At 40.2% G+C, this 19,973-nt stretch overlaps 1 protein-coding gene across 1 annotated transcript in view; it reads right to left on the bottom strand.

The window, feature by feature from the left end:
* Window positions 1-19,973, bottom strand: part of cdkal1 (CDK5 regulatory subunit associated protein 1-like 1) — a 266,485-nt gene that overhangs the window by 60,210 nt on the left and 186,302 nt on the right. Inside the window, exons 11-12 of the mRNA XM_037784259.1 lie at window positions 17,930-18,110; window positions 6,434-6,496 (exon numbers count right to left, since the gene is read on the bottom strand). Of these exons, the coding sequence (XP_037640187.1) occupies window positions 6,434-6,496; window positions 17,930-18,110 (244 nt within the window). The remainder of the gene's footprint in view (window positions 1-6,433; window positions 6,497-17,929; window positions 18,111-19,973) is intronic.

Genomic DNA, 19,973 nt, shown 5'->3' with positions numbered 1-19,973 from the left:
TTACTTATAGCACATCGTCTAGAACTGATAAAGATGTAGAGGAATAAGGGTGATGTTAGGGCATTTATGTGTGCTTATTATCTCAGTATGCTATTTACAAAGTAAGTGTATAAGCAGCTACTCAGCAACTACTGAAAGTTAAAATGTAGACTGGGAGTTTATTGCTCCTTTCAGGGAGTATGTGACACAAGCATAAATAGACTACAGCATATCATGTCAGAGTCTTAGTATCTGAAGGCACTGAAAGATATACAGCAAAGCCATGCGGTGAGATAGTGACAGGGAGTTAGACGTTTTTTGAGAACACATCTCATAAAGCGACACTTTCTTTCCAATAATGCATCCTAAATAAACATTTTCATGTATTGCCGAGTCCATCATATTTACCAAATTAGAGATGGCGCAGTAGTTGCAATAATGGCAACATAATCACCTGTCTTTGTATGGTTGCAACAAAAGAGCTCAACTGACAGTACTTAAGAATTTAAATACCTTTTTAAAGCCTTACATTTACATAATTTAAGACATGTCCAGACTTTATAAGAGACAGACAGAGCAAAAGAATGGCTTTCACAGAACAGACAGAAAGAGACAGATGGGTGGAGAGACAAGTTAAGAGAGCGTGGCAAGAAAATAAATCACCATAACCAATATTTCTGTCTCTTGTTTTTTTTTCCCCCTCCTTCCACTCCCTGCTTCCCTTGCCCTAAATAGTCAGTTAATTAACAGAAGAGGAGAGAAAAAAAGTGTGGAAAGCAAATGTCAAGTTCGACAAAGATGGAGGTTAGCTTTTCACAACAATGCAAAACAACAGCCGCCTTAAAAAAAAAACTCATCTACAAAATAAGAGTAATTAAAATTGCCAAAAGGGAAAAAAAGCTGAATACTAATTGTTCAGTTTAGCAACGTGCGGAAAATATAAAAAAAACAGTGATCTGTTGGGGAGAAAGAGAATTGTTAGACTAATTAACATTTTCTCTTTTTCTTCAAATGATAAATAATTATGTCAACTTCTATGAGGCGCACTGGGATTTCAGAATAACTGAAAGTTTATTGAGTGTAATTAAGTGTTTTATTTTCTGCAAATGCCGTCTTTTCTCTTGTTAGTCTTTCATTATCAGCCTTTCGTTTTACAGTACCTCTACCTCCCACTCTATTTCCAGCTTCCAGTTTTCTATGTGTGGCTGGGCAGGTGCAACGGGCCATGTTGACAGCTTGTCCCTTCTCTCTTGCCGCAAGGGAAACTGTCACCCCTGTCATTCAGGCCTATGAACACAGCATGGAGAATGTATGTACGTGTCTGTGTGTGTGCTCTCAGGAGACTATGACAGTGTGGGGTGAGAGGAGAAAGGGGAGAGGAGCTTTATTAGCCAGAAACAGCTGAATGCATGGACACTCACGTTAAGTTTGCCGAGAATGACTAAAGCACGATGGGAGTTTCACAACTTCAACCTGGAGGAGCAAAGCCCTGAGGGAGAAAAACTTTAGACCAGATGACACAGTGATGAAGCCAAGGCAGAGAAGTCTTACCCTTTTTTTTTCCTACTCACATTTTGCAGGGCGAGCATGCCAGTAGCAATGTGCATCATCCCTCTCATTGGATCTCATTGATGAATACAAACAGGAATAATTACTTTTGATGTGAACACAGAGGACAGGCACAGCAGAGGCCTATAGGTGAGAGAAACACGGCTTTTGAACAGTTAAATTGCCAGCTTAAAATCGCCCAATTAAATGGGGAACAGTCCTCCTGTAACAACGTAAAACTCAGCTGTGTTTAAAGGTGCGAGTGACGGCTGGCTTGACCGCACGTTACCGCGATACAATAACATTTCCTGTCCTAAAGCATGCAGCTTTAGCCACTATGTCTAGCTCTGCTTTTCCTGGCAATGTGCGAACCTAAAGTGTTTCCATAATTTACTGTATGTGCAGTGTTTACCACGTTGGATTTAACATGTGAGGGCGCAGGTCGTACTCACGCAGACCCTCCGCCGTTTGCTACTTTTTTCGTCTCGGCTCGCTGCGGTTGACGGATACATAACGGATATGACGTCAGGTTACTCAGACTACAACAATAAAAGCGGTAACTTAGCATCTACCTCTGTATAGACTCAAATGGAGCAAATATATAAATTCTGCAATTAAAAAATATATTTCAAAATCGTAAAAAAAAAAAAAAAACGCGATACATACAGTAGGTGAATCCATTTTTTTTCCCATCCCTGCAGGATGATCCTATATATAAATGTGTCTGAATGTTTACCTATACAGTACATGCTTGTGCTGTCTTACTCAGACACTCATATGAACACAAATCATGCACTAGAATGGTCGAGAAAGGGAACTATTTGAGCCTCAAACTCTATCTTGGGACCGAAATAGGTTGCAGACGTGTTCATGTCAAAACTATACCAGACTTGTTTTCAGGGTGAAGCACCACCACTCATGTGGGACTCACAGGCAGGAAAAAAACACAAGCAAGAACCTGTATTCCAAAACAAAACACAAGGCTCCAACATGGCTCAGTGGGTTACACACTCAAGGCCTTAGAGAGTCTGTCTGAGAGTGTGTGTGTGCGTGAGTGTAGTGTCTGAGGTGTGTGTGTGTAGTGTCTGATAGTGTGTGTGTGCGTGTGTGTGTCCGGTGCGGGGCATTGGCCCTAGACAAAGTGCTCCGCCAGCTTTCTGCCCACTGGTCTTTTCATTGCTGATGGATGGGCCTTGTTCAGCACCATCTGGCTATAGGATATTTCACATTAATCATCACAAACACACACACACACACACACACACACACACACACGCATTTCTGTCTCTTAAACATACACACACCGGAAGATTATAATTGTCTACATGTAAATGAACACCACAAGAAAACATCTACCTCAGACATAAAGTTACAACGCTGTTTAATATTCAGAGACAAAGTGAAAGAAAGGAAGGAAGGAAGGAAGAAAGAAAGAAAGAAAGAAAGACAGAAAAGGAAAACAAAGAAAGAAAAAAGACAATATTCATTCTAATTGACAGCCCATTTTCATTTGCGTTTTAACTAGCCATTTTCCACATTTGTGATTCAGAGCTAGCCACGGGAGATTAAGAAACAAGCATGGTACAAAACAATTAGTTCATTTAAAAACATTGTTTCATTTGGTTGGTAGCCTGGAGCTATGGAACAATAAAGGCTCACTAACCCACCACCCCCACCCTGACTCAGTCTTTATTAATGACCTTTTCAAACCTATAGGAGGATCCGTATTAACAATAATGGCCGTAAAGACACAAATTTCTCCCTCTAAATCTGTGCACTCTCTCTCTCTCTCTTTCTCTCTCTCTCACACACATACACACACAGATGTGTTAGTAAACACATAATATCCGTACATAAACCGTAAGCTGAAAGGCCAGACACCCAAGGGGAATTTAACGTAAAATGAGGGACATTATCAGACTTCATTTATTTCTATCTAACGGCTGTATGGGCTTAATACAAGCTGATTTGCCTCAGCATTTCCACGGTGTATGGACATGGGCAAGGACAGGCAGATAGACACGTGGTTGATCTGGGAGGAAGTATGCTTGACATTAGATTTATTATCATTAAATCATATCTCACGGCTATCTGGGTTTGTAATGCGAGGGGATTTATTTGCACATCTACACAATCTATGGAAAAGGAATAAGACCTACAGGAACATGGCTGTAAGTTGTGCTGCATGGGAGATTTACAAGAAACCTGCTTGACATGAGGAAAAATATTTATGTATGAGGGCTATCAGATACCATATAATAAGACGGGATTACTTTTGACACATTTTATCCACAAAATAGAGTGAAATAGGCAAGGTTATCAGTAAGTTAGTTGAAATTTCCCTGTGCTGGGGATTAAAAACATATGATGTTACGTGGCATATCAGAGCAGAGTAATCATTTTTATCAGTAGCAATTTTATTATCCACTTAATTTCTATTTTATATTTCAAGATAGCTGTTAACAATAATGTGCTTTACAGCATGAAAGGACTAAATGTGATGTAGGGATGTGACGGTAAGGGACATTTTCCCACAGGTTAATAAACTTGTGACAACACCGGTGTTACCGATTACACCGGACATTTTACAAGAAAAGATGACGGTCAATATGTGTAGCACGCTTACTTTGATCTTTAATGTTACTGTTTGTTTGGCCTCTCCGGTAGAGCTTTCGCTGCGGGGCCGCGCACACCGGCTGTGACCGCTCCGTCTTCCTCACGGCGATTACCTCATTAATGTTATGGTTCCCTTATAGCACTGGGTTTAAATCTGAAATATTGCCAAATAAGCGCTTTTGCTTTTCGCTTCGACGCCAAGTCCTCCGCCATCGTCTTGTCTGTCAACTCTCTCTCTCGTCCCGTGTGTGAAATCCGACTCCTGCTACTCTGTGCTGAGACTCCGTACGGAGCAGACACATTCACTTTGAGTTTGTAGCGTCCGTTATCCGACTATGTATTGATAACACGTCGCTTATACATGAAAAATTAACTAAACGGGTTTTATAACTGTAAAAAAAAGCAAAACGACGGTGGGAGCGGTGGGTACATAAGGTAATCAGTGTGTGACCGACCACCGTGTACCGACACCAGTAACACCGACTACCGCTGTAAGCCTAATGTAATATGCCAAATACACATGAAAAAATATCACTACAAATTAATGTAAAAAAAAAAAAAAAAAAAAAGTGTTCAGTTTTTTATGACTAGATTTCTACTATTGTTTTCTATGAGAGGGCATGTCAGGTCTGGAGCTCTGACTGCAGCCATGTTTCATCTTTAGCCTTAACTTTGGGACGGACAGGGGCTTCGTCCCCGAGGATCTCAAGCTGCTCACTGGCTCAGAGTGAATTAAGAGGTCTAAGAACTGGCGAGACGATACAGTGCCTTTAAAGTGGTACTTCACACAAAATTTGTCTTTTGAGAGTGAAACACTCACACCGTTGTATGCTCTTTATTTTGTACTAAGATAGAGATGGACAGTGAACAAGTGTATTTTGCTACAGCAGTAATTAAAGTAACTGATTGTTATTTGTGAGACGGAAAAGCTCAACAAAGCAGGCTCAGCACGGCACACTTCCTCGCAGTTGGTTTATCAATCCCCCTGGGAATCATACTTGAGGAAAAAACATGTTCACAAATACTAAGTGTCTGATTTAGATGCAAACGGGTTAATGTATTATAAAGATATGCTCTGCTATAACTTTGCTAAATTCACATTCCCTGCTTGTGAGCATATGCACTCACTTATAGGCATGCATGTTCCTTGTGTACTATCATTACCGTGTGTGTGTGTGTGTGTATGTGTGTTGTTTCAGTGTGTGGGAGGCAAAGATCCATGCCTGCCACAGTGAAAACGTGATCGCTCTCATATCCTTTTAATTAGTGTGTAACATATAACAACAGCACCGCAGGCACAAACTCCTCTAGAGGTATAAACTCTGCTCAAAAAAAGAAACTTGGCCGAGCTAAAGCTTTGCTAAATGACACCGTGTGACAACTGCAAGGAAGGCTTCAATCATCAACATGTTCACAACATTCACTCTGAAGTAGCAGGTCGCAGCCGTCCTTGTACACTATTTTGCTCTACTTCTCATAGGCAAGTAATCGCTACTCTCTACTCAGACATTGGGCAAAGATATCTCATTGAACGTTGTTATTTACATGATCGCTGTAAAAGTGGGAAATACTATATTGGGCTGGGTGTCGCCCTACACAAGGACCTGTGAAAATCTACTGTGTCAAAATACAATTTTTCTTTTTCGTGACAGCAGAAAAATGTGGTGACAGCTGTTGTCATGGACTTGTCACTTTCAGAAGGACATCTTTATATAAGAACTCAGCACACACACACACACACACACACATATTGCTGTCACAAGGGTCTCATCATCATAAGCATGCCTGAAGAGAGGCATGTTCAGTCTGCTGTCAGATGTTAACCTCATAATGTATGAACTCACACAAATATACACACACACACACATTCAATTGAGGAGATTTATCTCTGACTTCAGAATTCAATCTCTCTCACACACACACACACACACACACACACACACACACACACACACACACACACACACTCACAATGTAATCAGGAACAAACACTCGAGCCGTCCTCATCCACTAGATTGCTGACAAGAGGTGTCCATCTTGAGGAGACAACAAACCCATCACAGCTATACAGACAATATGATGACGGTGACCTACAAATACTTTTAATGTCAAGTGAAGGCGTCTGGAGGTGAATGAGGCTCAACACTCAGGGCTTTCCCCATTAAGCAATAGGCAGATTCAAAGAAAAAAATATAAAGAGCAGCACATTTTAAAGGCAAAATTTAAACGGGCGGATAAACAGATGCTGAAATGTAAAACCAGGTAAGCGATGCACTGAAAGGTGTCTTACCTTGTGGTCGTAGGGGTTGTAAGAGTGGAAGAGTTGTGACAGCTCTTTAGTCCTCTGCTTCTTCTGTAGACAATAAAACAGATATAAAAAGAAATTTAAAAGTCATTCATATAAATTCATGTATAATACAGTTAAAAAGACCAGTACAAAAAGATGGGGCTCGATTATTACTTCATTTAGATTTAATTGTAGATAGTATGTAGTTAGATTAAAACCCATTCATCTAGATGGGGGAAAAATGTCCCATTCATAAGTGATGTTCCCTGTGTGTAAACTACTCAGCCTTTGGTCTTTCTATCACAATTTGAATGTGACTTCTAACTTTTTTTGAATTATTTCGTTTGTAGTATTGTTATGGACATGTAAATCCTATATACCGTACTTATAAACTTTGAAATGTTCCCTGAAACCCCATGAAAAGTTAATCATATAATGTCAGCATTCCCTCAGTATGTCTACACGCTGTTTACTTTTAGGCAAAGATTCATGTATTGTTCAGGGGACAAGTGAATCACCTGTCAGTAAGACTGATCAGGATTTACACACTTCATTTTTAATACATTCCCTACAACACTCATGATCAAAAATAAAATATTGTTGCTTGGCATTTCCTCATCCATTCCCTTGCGGATAGAAAAAAAAAATGCATATGGCATAAGTATGGACACACAGTACAGTTTCACTCATGTTAACTCATTGGGTCACTTAAACAGAAGGGGAAAAAAATCACTATTGCTGAGAACAATGCCTACAGTAATTCATTAAATCTATAAAATATGGATTGAACAGAGAGGAAAAAAAAAAAAAAAGTATTTGCCCACCAGCTGTGGTAGAAAATATTTCTCATTTTCTTCCCGCTCAAAGTCTGGCCTTAACCTTGCATGTCCTTAATGTGTAATGAGATGCACAAGCGTGAGACATGACTGTTTGATGTGTGGCAGTTGTTAATGCAATCAGTTACATGAGGCCGATGCAGTTACAAAGAGCGCTAATTAGCTCGCTGATTAGGCCATGTCTGGCTAAAGGGGGAAGGATATATGCTACTGTAGCCAAAGGGAGGATATGAATTCATTGCTACGCTCTCTCCTCTTCCCTCCATCTGTCTTTTCAGTATATGTAAAGGGCTGGATTCATTTTCCTTAGGGCCAGATCTGTACATAATGCAGCAGACAACCTACAAGTCGCTCTGCTATCACAGACAGGCATCGTTATAGCGTGACAGTCGAATGCAGCTTGAGGATGTGGAGGAGAGAAGGAAGACAAATCTATTAATATGTAGAGATGTGTGGTCAAGTTGACGAAGATAGTTTAAAAAGTTAGCTTGGAATTAAATGACAGGGTAATGTCCTTCCTTAGACGGGAAGAGTGTAAAGGATAAGTTACGGAGAGAAGTGCCGGACAAAGTGAACAGAACAGCGGAAGATAGGCCAGAAAAGTAAATGCAGCAAAGACAAAAGGGAGGAAGGTGAAATAAAGGTATTAGGGTAGAAGTGTTTAAAGGTGGCGATTGTACTCGTTGCCCTCGGCCAACTACCACTTTGACTTTCTCTGTTGTTCTCCGTCTCTAGTGAGGCCCATCCTTTTATCACTGCACCTCTCATCGCTACTCTCTAGCCCTTCCATCTGTGTATCCCTTCGTTTCTTATTCTTCCCCGCTCTCCATTTCTGCCCATCTCTTACTCATTCTCTGTTCACCCTGGGCTCTTGTGATCCACACAATCCTGTAATCATTGGCCCTGTCCGTCTACCATCCTCTCCTTCTTGTTTTCACCCGATTCTCTCTCGCTCTCTCTCTGCCAAAAGGCTCTCCAGAATCTTCAAATCCTCCTTTCTCTCGTTTTCTTTGCCTTTCCGCGTATCCCTCAGGGCTCTACCTCTCCCTCGCTCCCTGTGTTTTTCTCCGGTGAGGGAAAATTCGTACTAATCATTCTGTCTCCACTCTCTCACCCAATCCTCCCCCTTATAAGTCTGTCCCCCCACATTCTCACTCTGCCTGGAGCACCTCTGGTTGAGAGCAATTCTCTCATCATTGCTCCTCAACACCCTTCCCTCTCTCCTCCTTCCATCCCTTCATCACTCTCACCATCACTCTACGCGGTGATGCTCAACTTTGTGTGTGTGTGTGTGTGTACGACAAACTGTACGACAGTATGTAACCGCAGGTATGGATTTCTCAACCCCCAATGAGCTCCCAGCAGAATTTATTCAGTTGAGTAGAACACACACACCTACAAAAACACATACCGACATGTGTTCCCACATTGACTCTCACAAACACATGCTGTACAAAAAGGACAAAGGTGTGAAAACATGCCGAATACAAGGTAATTCAAACGCCAACATGAAAGCAGATGGAAAAGGAGTCAACTGAAAGAGAAAAAAGGAGACAGAGAAAACAAAATAGATAAAAGAAAAGGTACAAAATGATGAGAGATATCTATATGTATCATCTCATTACTTGTAATCGTAGTGTCTTGTTGTTTTCTAAAGTGATGTTGCCACTTACATGGAGGTTAGGAGGTGGACATTTGGACAGCTGAGAGTCCCACCTACACTGAGGGGGTACTATCTGCAGTGGAAACACTGCTTGAGAAAAGGGCTGTTACCAAAAGTGAGTCGAGTTGAGCAGAGCCGTACCATGCGGTGGAAACACGGTTTAAAACAGACCTGATATCTGTATCAAAAATAGTGCAGCATTTACATAATCAAAGACCATCCTGTTAAATGTCAATGGTTCAGGTAGTCATGCCGCCTCTCAGCGAGTCAGTGTTACCTTTCCTCTTCCATTGTATCCTCTATTCTAAGAGCTTTATTAGTGTACTTCACAATAAAGTGTCTGGATACAGGTATGTGTGTGTGTGTGAGCTTGCATGCATGTGGTTCATCAACCAGAGAAGTTAATCTAGCATGCCATCAGGGTTGTGTTAGAGACAACCCAGCAATGCAGCCACTGTGTGTGTGTGTGTGTGTGTGTGTGTGTGTGTGTGTGTGTGTGTGTGTGTGTGTGTGTGTGTGTACGTCTGTGGACCTGTCACCGTGGTGATGATGAACGATGGTTGTTACCATTACGTCCATCTGTTGTTGCCACCAGAGACGGATGCTGCGTCTAACGGGAAGTGACATTACATGGGTGTATACACTTGTATTCATACACAGACTCCAAACACATGCAGGAGCGGTGTAGACAGGAGCACACACACTCTGCTGCCAAGAACTCGCAAAAAACTTACACGCTTCATAAAAACACTGCTGTTCAACATTAAAACTATTTTATGTAAAAAAAAAATGCCTGCACAATGCGAATGTGAAGCTCTGAGGCAAGATATGCAATTCTTGAGTGCAATTACCCTGACTAAACTATGACTGCGTGATAGCCACTACCTGAATAGATACGATATTAAAGGTGCTAAATTCGAAATTCAGAATATTAATATTTCGCTGCAAACAACTATTTGCTATGTAAGGATATAGAGGAATAACGGCGTCCTGAGTAGAGAATGAAGTCACTCTCCCTGTGTGTGTGTTGTAATCCGGGTTTTTCTGTGCTTTGTTTACGTAGCCAGTCTGTGAGTCCTGTGTGCGTGCCCCACTGGCTAGCTAATCGCCGACGCTCTGCACTGTGCTCAAATGGGGGTTTACATTGATAACGCCGTCCCGACCCACGGTGTCGTCGAAAGAGCGTAGCACACACCGGAACCCCCCCCCAGGTTAACATTGTTATCTCCGTCAGGACTTGTTTACGCTGTTTATGCTGTAAGCACCCTTAGCTGCTAGCTGCTAGCTCAGTCGTTGCCATGTTGAGAGCCGTGTGGAAGTAAATAATTGTTTTCAGACTGGCAGCTTCTTAAAAATTATATTTTAGTCAAAATCAAGACGCCCAAAGTCTAAAGGGAATCGAAAACTGTGCATGCACTCATCCAGTGATTGAACTTGTAGTCAGTACTATATAAAGATGTTCATGTGTGTGCATTTAAGCACGTGTGCATGTTGTACCTGCATGCTCCAAGTTTGTTATCAGTTCGGTGAGATGCAAATTGCTAACGCACTCTCAAATAGGATCCAAAGGCAAAGTTTGTAATATAGTGTTTTTTTGTGTGTGCATGACAGCACAACCAGCAAGGACATGCTCTTGGTTTAATGTTTGTGTATTTCAAAGAAAATGCTTAATGCGTGACTTCCTGACACGAGGCAGTAGAAACGTGTTTGTGTGTTCGTGTGTCTATGTAAGCCAAGTACATGTATGTCAGTATGCCCGAGTGCGAGTGTGTGGTGGGGCAAGGTAACAGTGATCTTGCCTTAGCCTGCACTGTATGAGCTTCTGGCTCACCAGTATGTGCCCGTTTGTCTTTCCCTAATGACGGACAGATGTTAGTGCTATAGAGCCTACACCCACGGCGCGCGTGTGTTCTGTTATTCCAAGAAAAACCTTAGGCATAGTCTGTGTGTGGTTGTGTCTATGTTAACACTTCCTAAAGGCATCACAACGAGAGTGGTCACAATGGTGATGCTCTGTACAGTGTGTGTGTTTGTGTGTGTGTGTGTGTGACCTCTGTCTTTCTCTACAGAGGTCACTAAACATAACATGTTCCAGCTATGTTGACTTGTGTCAGATATGCTGCATGTTCTGTTAACTAAGGTATACACAAGGCATATGCTGCACATTGTTAATACAGAGAAAGAAAGACATATTTGATTTTGCTTCCCTAATCAAGATCAAGCAATGCGATATGCTAAATGAACACAGGAATAGGATCATGTGTAGATTTGAGCCATGTTCACACTCTACATAGATGAAATGCCTTAAAGCTGCTCTTCATTTTGCATCAGCAGAGACTACAAACCTAAAGTGATTTCATAATGTCATTATGACACATATTCAGGTCAGTGAACCAGTTTTATACAGTGGCTTATGAATCTCAATAACTGCACGCTGTGGAATTTTGTTTTAGTCGAGTGCCATTAGGAAAATATTGTTCAAAAACCTCACTTTTGTCTATTAAGCCAGTATCTCATAGAGCAAAGTTACACTATTGGAGGACATGTAAGATTATTTCTAAAATTAATTAATTTTAATTTTCCTGTCAAAGATCATTAAAACTAACTTTTGTATATACTCTAATGTACAGCAATGTGTTCAAATCAAACGTATTCAGGACATTCTGGATATACTGTATGCTCTATAAGTGTGTTGAAGTTTTAAAACTTAAACACTTCTTTTAGATTTCTAGATAAAAAAGAATCATGCTTTGCTCACCACTGTTACCTCAGTTAAGTTCCTCTTTTATAAAATCTACAGTTATGTGCTACTTTAAGACACTCAGTCAGACCTACTGGATATCTTTATCTTTTACAGCCAGTAGATCATCTTTTCTTTGTTTGTTTACGTTTCATTTCGAACATTTAAACAAAGAAAAAAGATGAAAACTGAACTACAAATAATGAAAATTAACAATAAACATATTCACAAACTCAATTAATAATTCTCATAAACAACACAATTTTAATCTTACATGTTCAAATATGAGTAGGAGGAAGTATACGCTTATTTATTCCTACCCGTTCTCCGCTACTCATCAATTAATTCATAAACTTGATCTCATATACACACACACAAACTTGTTATTATTGCCCTTCCTCATTCTTATAACACTTGAAAATCAAGTCATTCCACAGTTTCACCCCACAGATTGAAATACACGTACTCTTCATACAGTAGTTGTACAAACACAAAGTTTCTTTAAATTCAACTTTCCCTCCCTACTGTCTGTACTATTGTTACTGTCAGTCCCTCCAGCAGGTTAAAACTCTAGAGTAAACAGCATAATTGATAACATAATCAGGTAAAAAAAAAAAAAATGCATTTGAATGTGGCAAGCAAAAACTGTGGTCATTAAAATGCAATGTGTTATCCCTTCCGTTATTAGTGAACTAGGTCCTCATTAATCACTGCAGGCCTACCTGGCCCCAGACAGCAACTTAACCATTAACTCCACCTTACCTGTAAGACTGCCTTTAGTCAAGTGTTATTATCTCCCCTGATACGTGTGAGAGAGTAAGTGTCTGCGTTTGAGACAGATAGGGGAGAAAGCATGCATGTGTGTGTTTGTGTGTGTCCAGGCGTAGATAAATGATAGTGAAGCTAGGAGATGGAGCTACTAGTGGCTGGCCAGCTGCTTCACGTTGACAGCTGCCACACTGGTGCCTTGTGGGTAATGGAGTTCTTAACCAATTACAACCTGGGGAAATTAAAAACACTGTCCCAGTAGAATAGCTAATCTCCTTCTCTATCACTTTTTTTTCTCCTCCCTTTCGCTCCAGCAGCTGCTCATTCTCAACTCCTCCTTGCATACCAATAGGCATCCCAACACACACACATACATGCACACACCCTCCACTCAGGAAGTCCATTTATCAAGGCTAAGTTCTAGTCACCTGGGGATGATTATGGAGATCCAAGCTAATAGCATTCACATCCCTTTATTCTCAACATGCTCCCTTCTCTCCCTCCATCCCTGTGGTCCCCTATTCTTTCCATCTGCCTCCGCTCTCCCCTCCATCCTGCATTCTCTCATATATCATCTATTACAATAGGTAATAAGTTAGACCTACAGATAGCCCAAAACACCTGGACCACATCGCAGCTGGACCCTTGCCAGCTCTATGGGGTTTCTCCGCTTCACTCACCGGCTTACTGAGACAAATCTATCTGTGGATTTTTCTATTCAAATATGTGTTTTTTGTCAAGGCTAGAAATCAGACAGCTAAAGAGAAAAAATATACATCAAAATAAATAGTTCAGTATAATCAAATATTAGTCCTTATAAAGTAGGTTTTTATGTTTCACTATTTTAGGAAGAGTATGTTGTAGATACTTAACCAGCCAACTCGGTGCTCGAATAACAAGGGACCAAATGTGGAAAAACAACTTGACAACACTAACTAACTCACGAGAAAAGTATGTTCTTTATTGTCACTTTTACATGACAAAAATGACTCTTTCAGCCAACCTCACTTTCTATATTTTGGGTAATATTCTGCATTTGTCCAAAGCACTATATTAATAATGCAACAGAATAAAGAAAATGAGAAAACTAGTCTACAATTTTCCAGGATATCCAAAGCACCAACCTCCCTTTCAATTCTCATTATCTATTCCTGCCCATTACCCTGAACACACACACACACGCTCACACAATTCAATACCTGTGACAGACTGCGACTCTTTGTATTCTGGAGAATGGGGTATATGGACAGTTCAATTAACCGGCTCATCATACAGAATGTCCACTTGCTGTCAAAACACTAGATCCTGTGGACATGCCTACACAACCTCCTACCAAAGGGTCCACATCTATAGACGTGATTCAATGGTGCAATGACCTACAAAACCACCTTAGATCCATCTGAGGAACACTAAATCACTGAAAACAGTGTTTTGGTTCTCCAATCTCAATGAATGAGATTTGTTGAGTCTGAAAATCTGCTTCGCCTCCTAATAATAGTGATATAAAAATAGTGGAAAATAAATGTCTGCGTCCAATACTGATAAGAAAGGGTAAATATCTGCACTTGCTTTTAAAGTGTGGTACAAATGTAAGGTGTACCATAGACCAGCAGCTTCACCACAGCCAAATGGTGAGATTGACATCCTCAACCACATCAGCTGTTTCATTTAGTAGGTGAGCACTCATAGTGGCCAATTAAATTTCTAAGGCGGCTGGTTCCCCTTCAGGTCCCACAACGGGCATGTCCCTGTAGCTGTTACTTTCTGTCTCGTATTTATTTCCTCCATCCAGCTTTTCTCTTCATATCCTCCCTCCTTCCTTATACCTTCTCTCCCTCTCAGGCCTCCTTCTGTCTCTGCTTCCTACTCCATCTAGTTCTCCATCCATCCCTCCTGTGGCTATTCAACACAGTTGTGTTCCAGACAAACCATCTGGTGCACTTTATTAATGACTGACCCTACATGGCCTAGACGTCGCCTAGCTGCCACCACTCGCTGTGTGTGTGTATCTGTCTGTAGGTCTGTGTGTGTGTGTATGTGTGCAAGAACAGGTGCATGCTGACTGATGATGTGATGTTGTGGGCAGCTTTAACCACCGAAGCAGGTGTACTGGTTACAGGGACCCTAACATATTATTCTGACTCCCTCTCTCTCACCTTTTACTATTCTCTGTCAAACAGAAATCCTCCTACAATTAACTTAAATTTAAACATTTAGATGAAAATGGAAATGCAGGATCACAATTAGGGCTGGGTATTGGCTACAATCTGGCAATACGATAGGTATCATGATACAGGAGTAACGATTCGATATATTATGATACCGTCAGCAAGGTGATATATTGCGATTTTTAAAATGTAATTTTAGGAAAAATGGCATAGTATAAAGAAAACAGAAATACACCAATTTAGGCAAAAACAACACATTTGTACTGCATTGGTTTTTGCCCTAGACTGCATGGGATTACCATAAAGTGGGAATGTCTGTAAAGGGGCGACGCATGGGTACACATAGAACCCATTTTCATTCACATATCTTGTGGTGAGAGGTCAAAGGACCCCTTTTCGCCAAAGTTTAGTTCAAGTTTTTAGTTTTATTTAGCCTCCTTTGCAACAAGCTAGCATGACATAGTTGTTACCAATGGATTCCTTCGTTTTACTGTATATGATGCCCGTACCTTCACTCGCTTTAAAGCACGCTAGTCCTCCGAAAGATTGAATAGCGTCAGGGCCTGTTGGCGGACCGTCCGATTTTTAAGAGGTTAATTAAAAATCGATAGTGTTTTGGAAAATTGATACAGTATCACAACACGTAATATCACAATATTTTCTCACACCCCTAATGACAATGTGATGTGTAATCTTATAGGCAGTTTAAAAAAAAAAGCACAATTCTTCAAGTGAAGCAAGCCACCCATTGTTGCCTGTGCATTTCAGACAATTTCCAATGCACTTTACAATGCTTAATCTATGATTCAGCACAAACCTCATAGTCATTAAATAAACAATAAAACTAGCTATCAAAATAATTTCATATGAACAAAAAGAGCTGATTTGACAATAAGAGATTTCCACAGGAACGAGCAATATGCCACATTCTGAAAATCAAAGAGCTGCTTGTGGAATGAAGTCTTGAATAGATGTGTGCTGATATCTAACCGATGACAATAAAAGTCGGATGAGACAGATGGAGGAGAAAGAAAGGAGAGGGGGGAAAAAACATAAGAAGAGAAGCAGCGATGTGGTTGTCTGGGGATTAATCCCTCTAAGACACACTCAGCTTCTCCTCAGAGAACGAAGAGAGATAGGAGGGACGAGAGGAAAAAGAGAATGACTTATGAAGACGCTGTACTTGAAAGAGATGTGTCAACACTTTGATGGTAAAGAGTGAGAGAGTGCAAATGCAAGAAGAGAACATATAGTATAGGGTATAGCATAATGTAGTGGGTCAAATTAAAGAAGAAAGGTTAAAGAAAAACATGTCAGGATCAAATAGCATGCATGCCTTGGTTAAGATTCAATAATGTGACATGTTGCATTGTGCCGCATACAGATTCTCTTCAACATCTTTGGGAATGGGATGCTCATATTTAAATAATGTGACACAACAGTGCAACATGATTAAATGTCGATTTAGGTAATGATCTAAGTAAGCAACTATGAATGGGCCTAATTTGACTAGATTGGCCAATGGAAAAAGTACTCAATAAGCAGTAATTATTTCTGCTTATTTAGCAGAATTAAACAAAACAAGGAGTAAACCTTACATTGACCAAAATATGTATGTATAATTGTGCATCAATACATGGTGAAAGAAGAGCATAATGTATATAGTATAAGTTACACTGCAGTGGCAAAGACTGCTGTTAATTTACATTTCACATTTATGCTATAGACGACTGTGGCTCTGCAAAACAAATTTGTAGCTGAGAAACCTATGAGGCAAAAAGGTCAAGAAAACCTGGCGCTGCTGATGGTGATGTGTTCAATCTGTGCTTCTCTCTCGCTTACAAACACCTTTCCTAACAATTATGGCTTCATTAGCCGCTAATTGTTTCATTTGGCAGCAGATTGAGAGAGAGAGGAAGAGAGAGAGTATCTGTGAGGAGTTGTGTAGTTAGGAGGAGAACAATAAGAGGTCCAAGCGGGGGCAGCAACCACCATGAGACAATGTGTTGCAGTCATTCTCCTCTATTAATGGACTTTAGATATTGTTGAAGTCAAGGGAAAAATACTTCTAATACTAACTTCTGTCTTGAAATACCTTAGTAGTCAAATTATTTTTCAAAAAGTTACAATCTCATTAGCAAAATTCTACTTCTATTTATGTCAATTCTGATAATTAATTTAATGCATCTTGTATGTTTGGGATTTTCTGGTCCCAGTTAACTTCCTACTGTTTGTGTTCATACTGTATGTGTGTCTGTCTGAAAGGGACGGTGAGACATTGTAAACCTCACGCACTCCCCCCCACACACGTCTTTCAGGATTAGTAATATTAAAATTTATACAGAAGTCATGACAGAACTAGAACATGCTTTTACATTTTCAGATGACAGGAGGCCGGCCTGTGTTTTCTTAATACACACACATGCAAATCTATGTGTGCACTTACAGTACAGTGTATGCACGCACAAACAACATTTACACATATTATGCACACAGTACAAATATGTTTAGCTACAAAATATGTGTTACTGCTCACAATACAGCTTATGTTATCAGGGTATATGCAGAAAACCATGAAGTTAAATTTAAAACCTTTTAAGATGTTTTTTAAGTACCTTTCATTTTAAGAAATCACCGTCACTTTGCCACACCGCCAGTTGTAACTTGTTACTACATCAGGGATACACTTTGACTTACCTTTACTATACATGGATTGTAAGATAGCACAACTTAACCGTCTTTGTTTGGGATAAATTAAAACAATACAAAAGTCTTAGTATGCCATGAAAAAGTCATAAAAAAGTCATAATATAGTATGTCGAAAAAAGCAAAAAAAAAAAGTCACAGTATATTATGAAGAAAAAAGAAAAAAAAAAGTAATTTTATAGTATTTCTAAAAAAGTAAAAAAGTCATAGTATAGTCAGGCATGTAAAAGAAGAAGCATCTTCCTGAAGCAGGCAAAGGAACCAGAACAAAGAGACCCAGAAGTAACTTGTCAATGTATATACTGTGTCTGGATAACTTTGCTGTGAGTCAGGTCATGTTTTCTGCATTGCTGCAAATAGCATTTTTGTGAGATCACAAAACACAATTCACAGTCCTGCACTAAAGGTACTGAAATCGTTGTCTGTTAAAGGCCTTGTTCAAACATACTGTGTTTAGTAAATTGTTTTTAAAGGTAAAGTGAATTGTGCTACCAATATGACGACAACATAACAGTCACATCTCAACAATTTCCACATGTGAGCAGCTAAATTTAGCCCAAACACCATATGTAAGATGACTAGTAGTAAAGGAGCCTCCATCTCCTTGTCCACACTCACCATATGTGCTGGCACTTGCTCCATCTTGGCGGCAGGTGTACCGGGTCTTGGGTAGAACTGGTTGATGAAGAGACTGGGGAATCGGTAAAGTTTCACCAAGTCTACTGTCTCTTGGAAGTCTTCCGTCGTCTCACCAGGAAAACCGCAGATTAAATCTGTGGCAATGGTTACACCTGGGACCCTAAAGGAGAGACACAGAGAGCCTTTTATCAAGCCATATATCAAAGTTTTGTTCTGGCTGTAAAATCATTTTTGAAAACAACTGGTAAAAACGTCTGCTTAACTTCTTGTTGCAACAAAATAGTAAGATGGTCCTTGCATGATCAGCATGATCCTTTGACCTTCTCTGGATAAAAGTTAACACTAAAACAAAACTAGAGACCATCGTGCAATGGGATCACACCAGCCGCGATGACAAATCAGGCCAGGGGTGTAAAGTTGGGGGGCCAATGGCCTCATTTCCTACCCCCCTTCTTCCTGCGCCCTTGCTCTGACCACACCCATCTTTGAACTCAGCCTTCGTTTTGATCTCAACTACACACCTGTAGAGTTTCATGACTGCACCTTGCACTGTTGTGACGCTATCACGGTCAGACAGAAATATAAACACACAATTTGTGGTAGTTTCCAATACAGTAGATGTCTTCAGGACCACATTTTGCCATGCTAACTTTCACAGACTCGCAAGGTGAAAACAACACCAGCGTCGCTGTGGTGGCTGGTAATAACACCATCAGACAGACGTGAAGCCAATCTACAGCATTTGGTTCAGCACCAGTTCGAGCTGTTAGTGCCAGAAGCTCATGGTATTGTTGTGTATCTAACCCCACATGACTTATTTTCACTTTGGCTATTTATTATCCTATCAGGGAGCATCAACATAATGTATCCCTCCTTGATCAATTATCTAAAATCACACTGAAGTTTGTGACATTTTCCCATTGTTGATACATGCCTTTGAAAAACTGTGTGATGTGAATCACCATACTATCAAAATGGCTGAAACCTTTCCCCCATGGACTCATTTAGCCAGTCAAACCCTTATTAGCAACCTCTGCTACCAATCATTGGCTATTGATAATCGACCCACTGGCTCATTGGATTAATCATAGGCAGTAGGGTGTGGGAATAGATGTATTGATTGGTTCTATCTATTTTGTTTGTATTTGCAGCAGTATGGACGGCTTGTAAAAGAACTCCAAGGCTAAGTTATCATTGTCTGTCAGGAAACCATGTATCTCTAGAAGACATACTTGACATTCCTGAGAAATGTATGCTGTTTTGACATGTTGGATTACAGTTTCAGTGATTAGGCCTGATCCCAAAAGCATTTAATCATCCCTGATGGCTAAACTAGCTGTAAATTACCATAAAAGGGTTAACTATGAGAATTCTGCAGGACAATATTACTCTGAGCAGGAGTGTCCAAATAATATGTGACAAGCTGGCTTTCAAATTGCCTTGAAGAAAAATCTTTGGATGGAATGGAAGACGAAGACCGTAGTGACTGAGTAAACTATCAATCACCAGTAATTTGGGCTTGCTTCTTCCAATTTATCTTTATTCTTGCCACTCCGTCTCTCCCCCTTTCCTCACTCATTTTTAAACAAGCATCTCACCTCTGATGTTGTTACTTAACTGTATATGTTCCTACTTACATAAAAGAAAGACAGCAATGGAATAAAATTTACGAATATGATGAATATTTTGTCTCGTTGAAAATCCATGGAAAATGTAAGGCACATAAGCGAACACACATAAGCGACAGAGACATTGAGAAAAGAGTGGAAAAGACATTTTCTCTGCAATCGACAGCATGATGCATCTTTAATTACATTAACTTCCTGCATCTGCAACCCCGTGATAACCTCTGACCTATTGATGAGCTCCAATTGGCTTATGGCCATTAATATTAACCAATGGCCTGCAGGCACAGGCATCCTTGACCTCTAAGATCTGCCTGACAACTACCCTATGGAAAAGTCAAATTAAATAAATTAAAAACTAAAATCTGAGCATGGACTGCTTAAATGGGTGAATAAAT

Source organism: Sebastes umbrosus, chromosome 11 (assembly GCF_015220745.1).
Source record: "Sebastes umbrosus isolate fSebUmb1 chromosome 11, fSebUmb1.pri, whole genome shotgun sequence".
Taxonomy (NCBI): Eukaryota; Metazoa; Chordata; class Actinopteri; order Perciformes; family Sebastidae; genus Sebastes; species Sebastes umbrosus.
The sequence above is the reverse complement of the archived record's forward strand: the minus strand, read 5'-3'. Positions and strand labels throughout refer to the sequence as shown.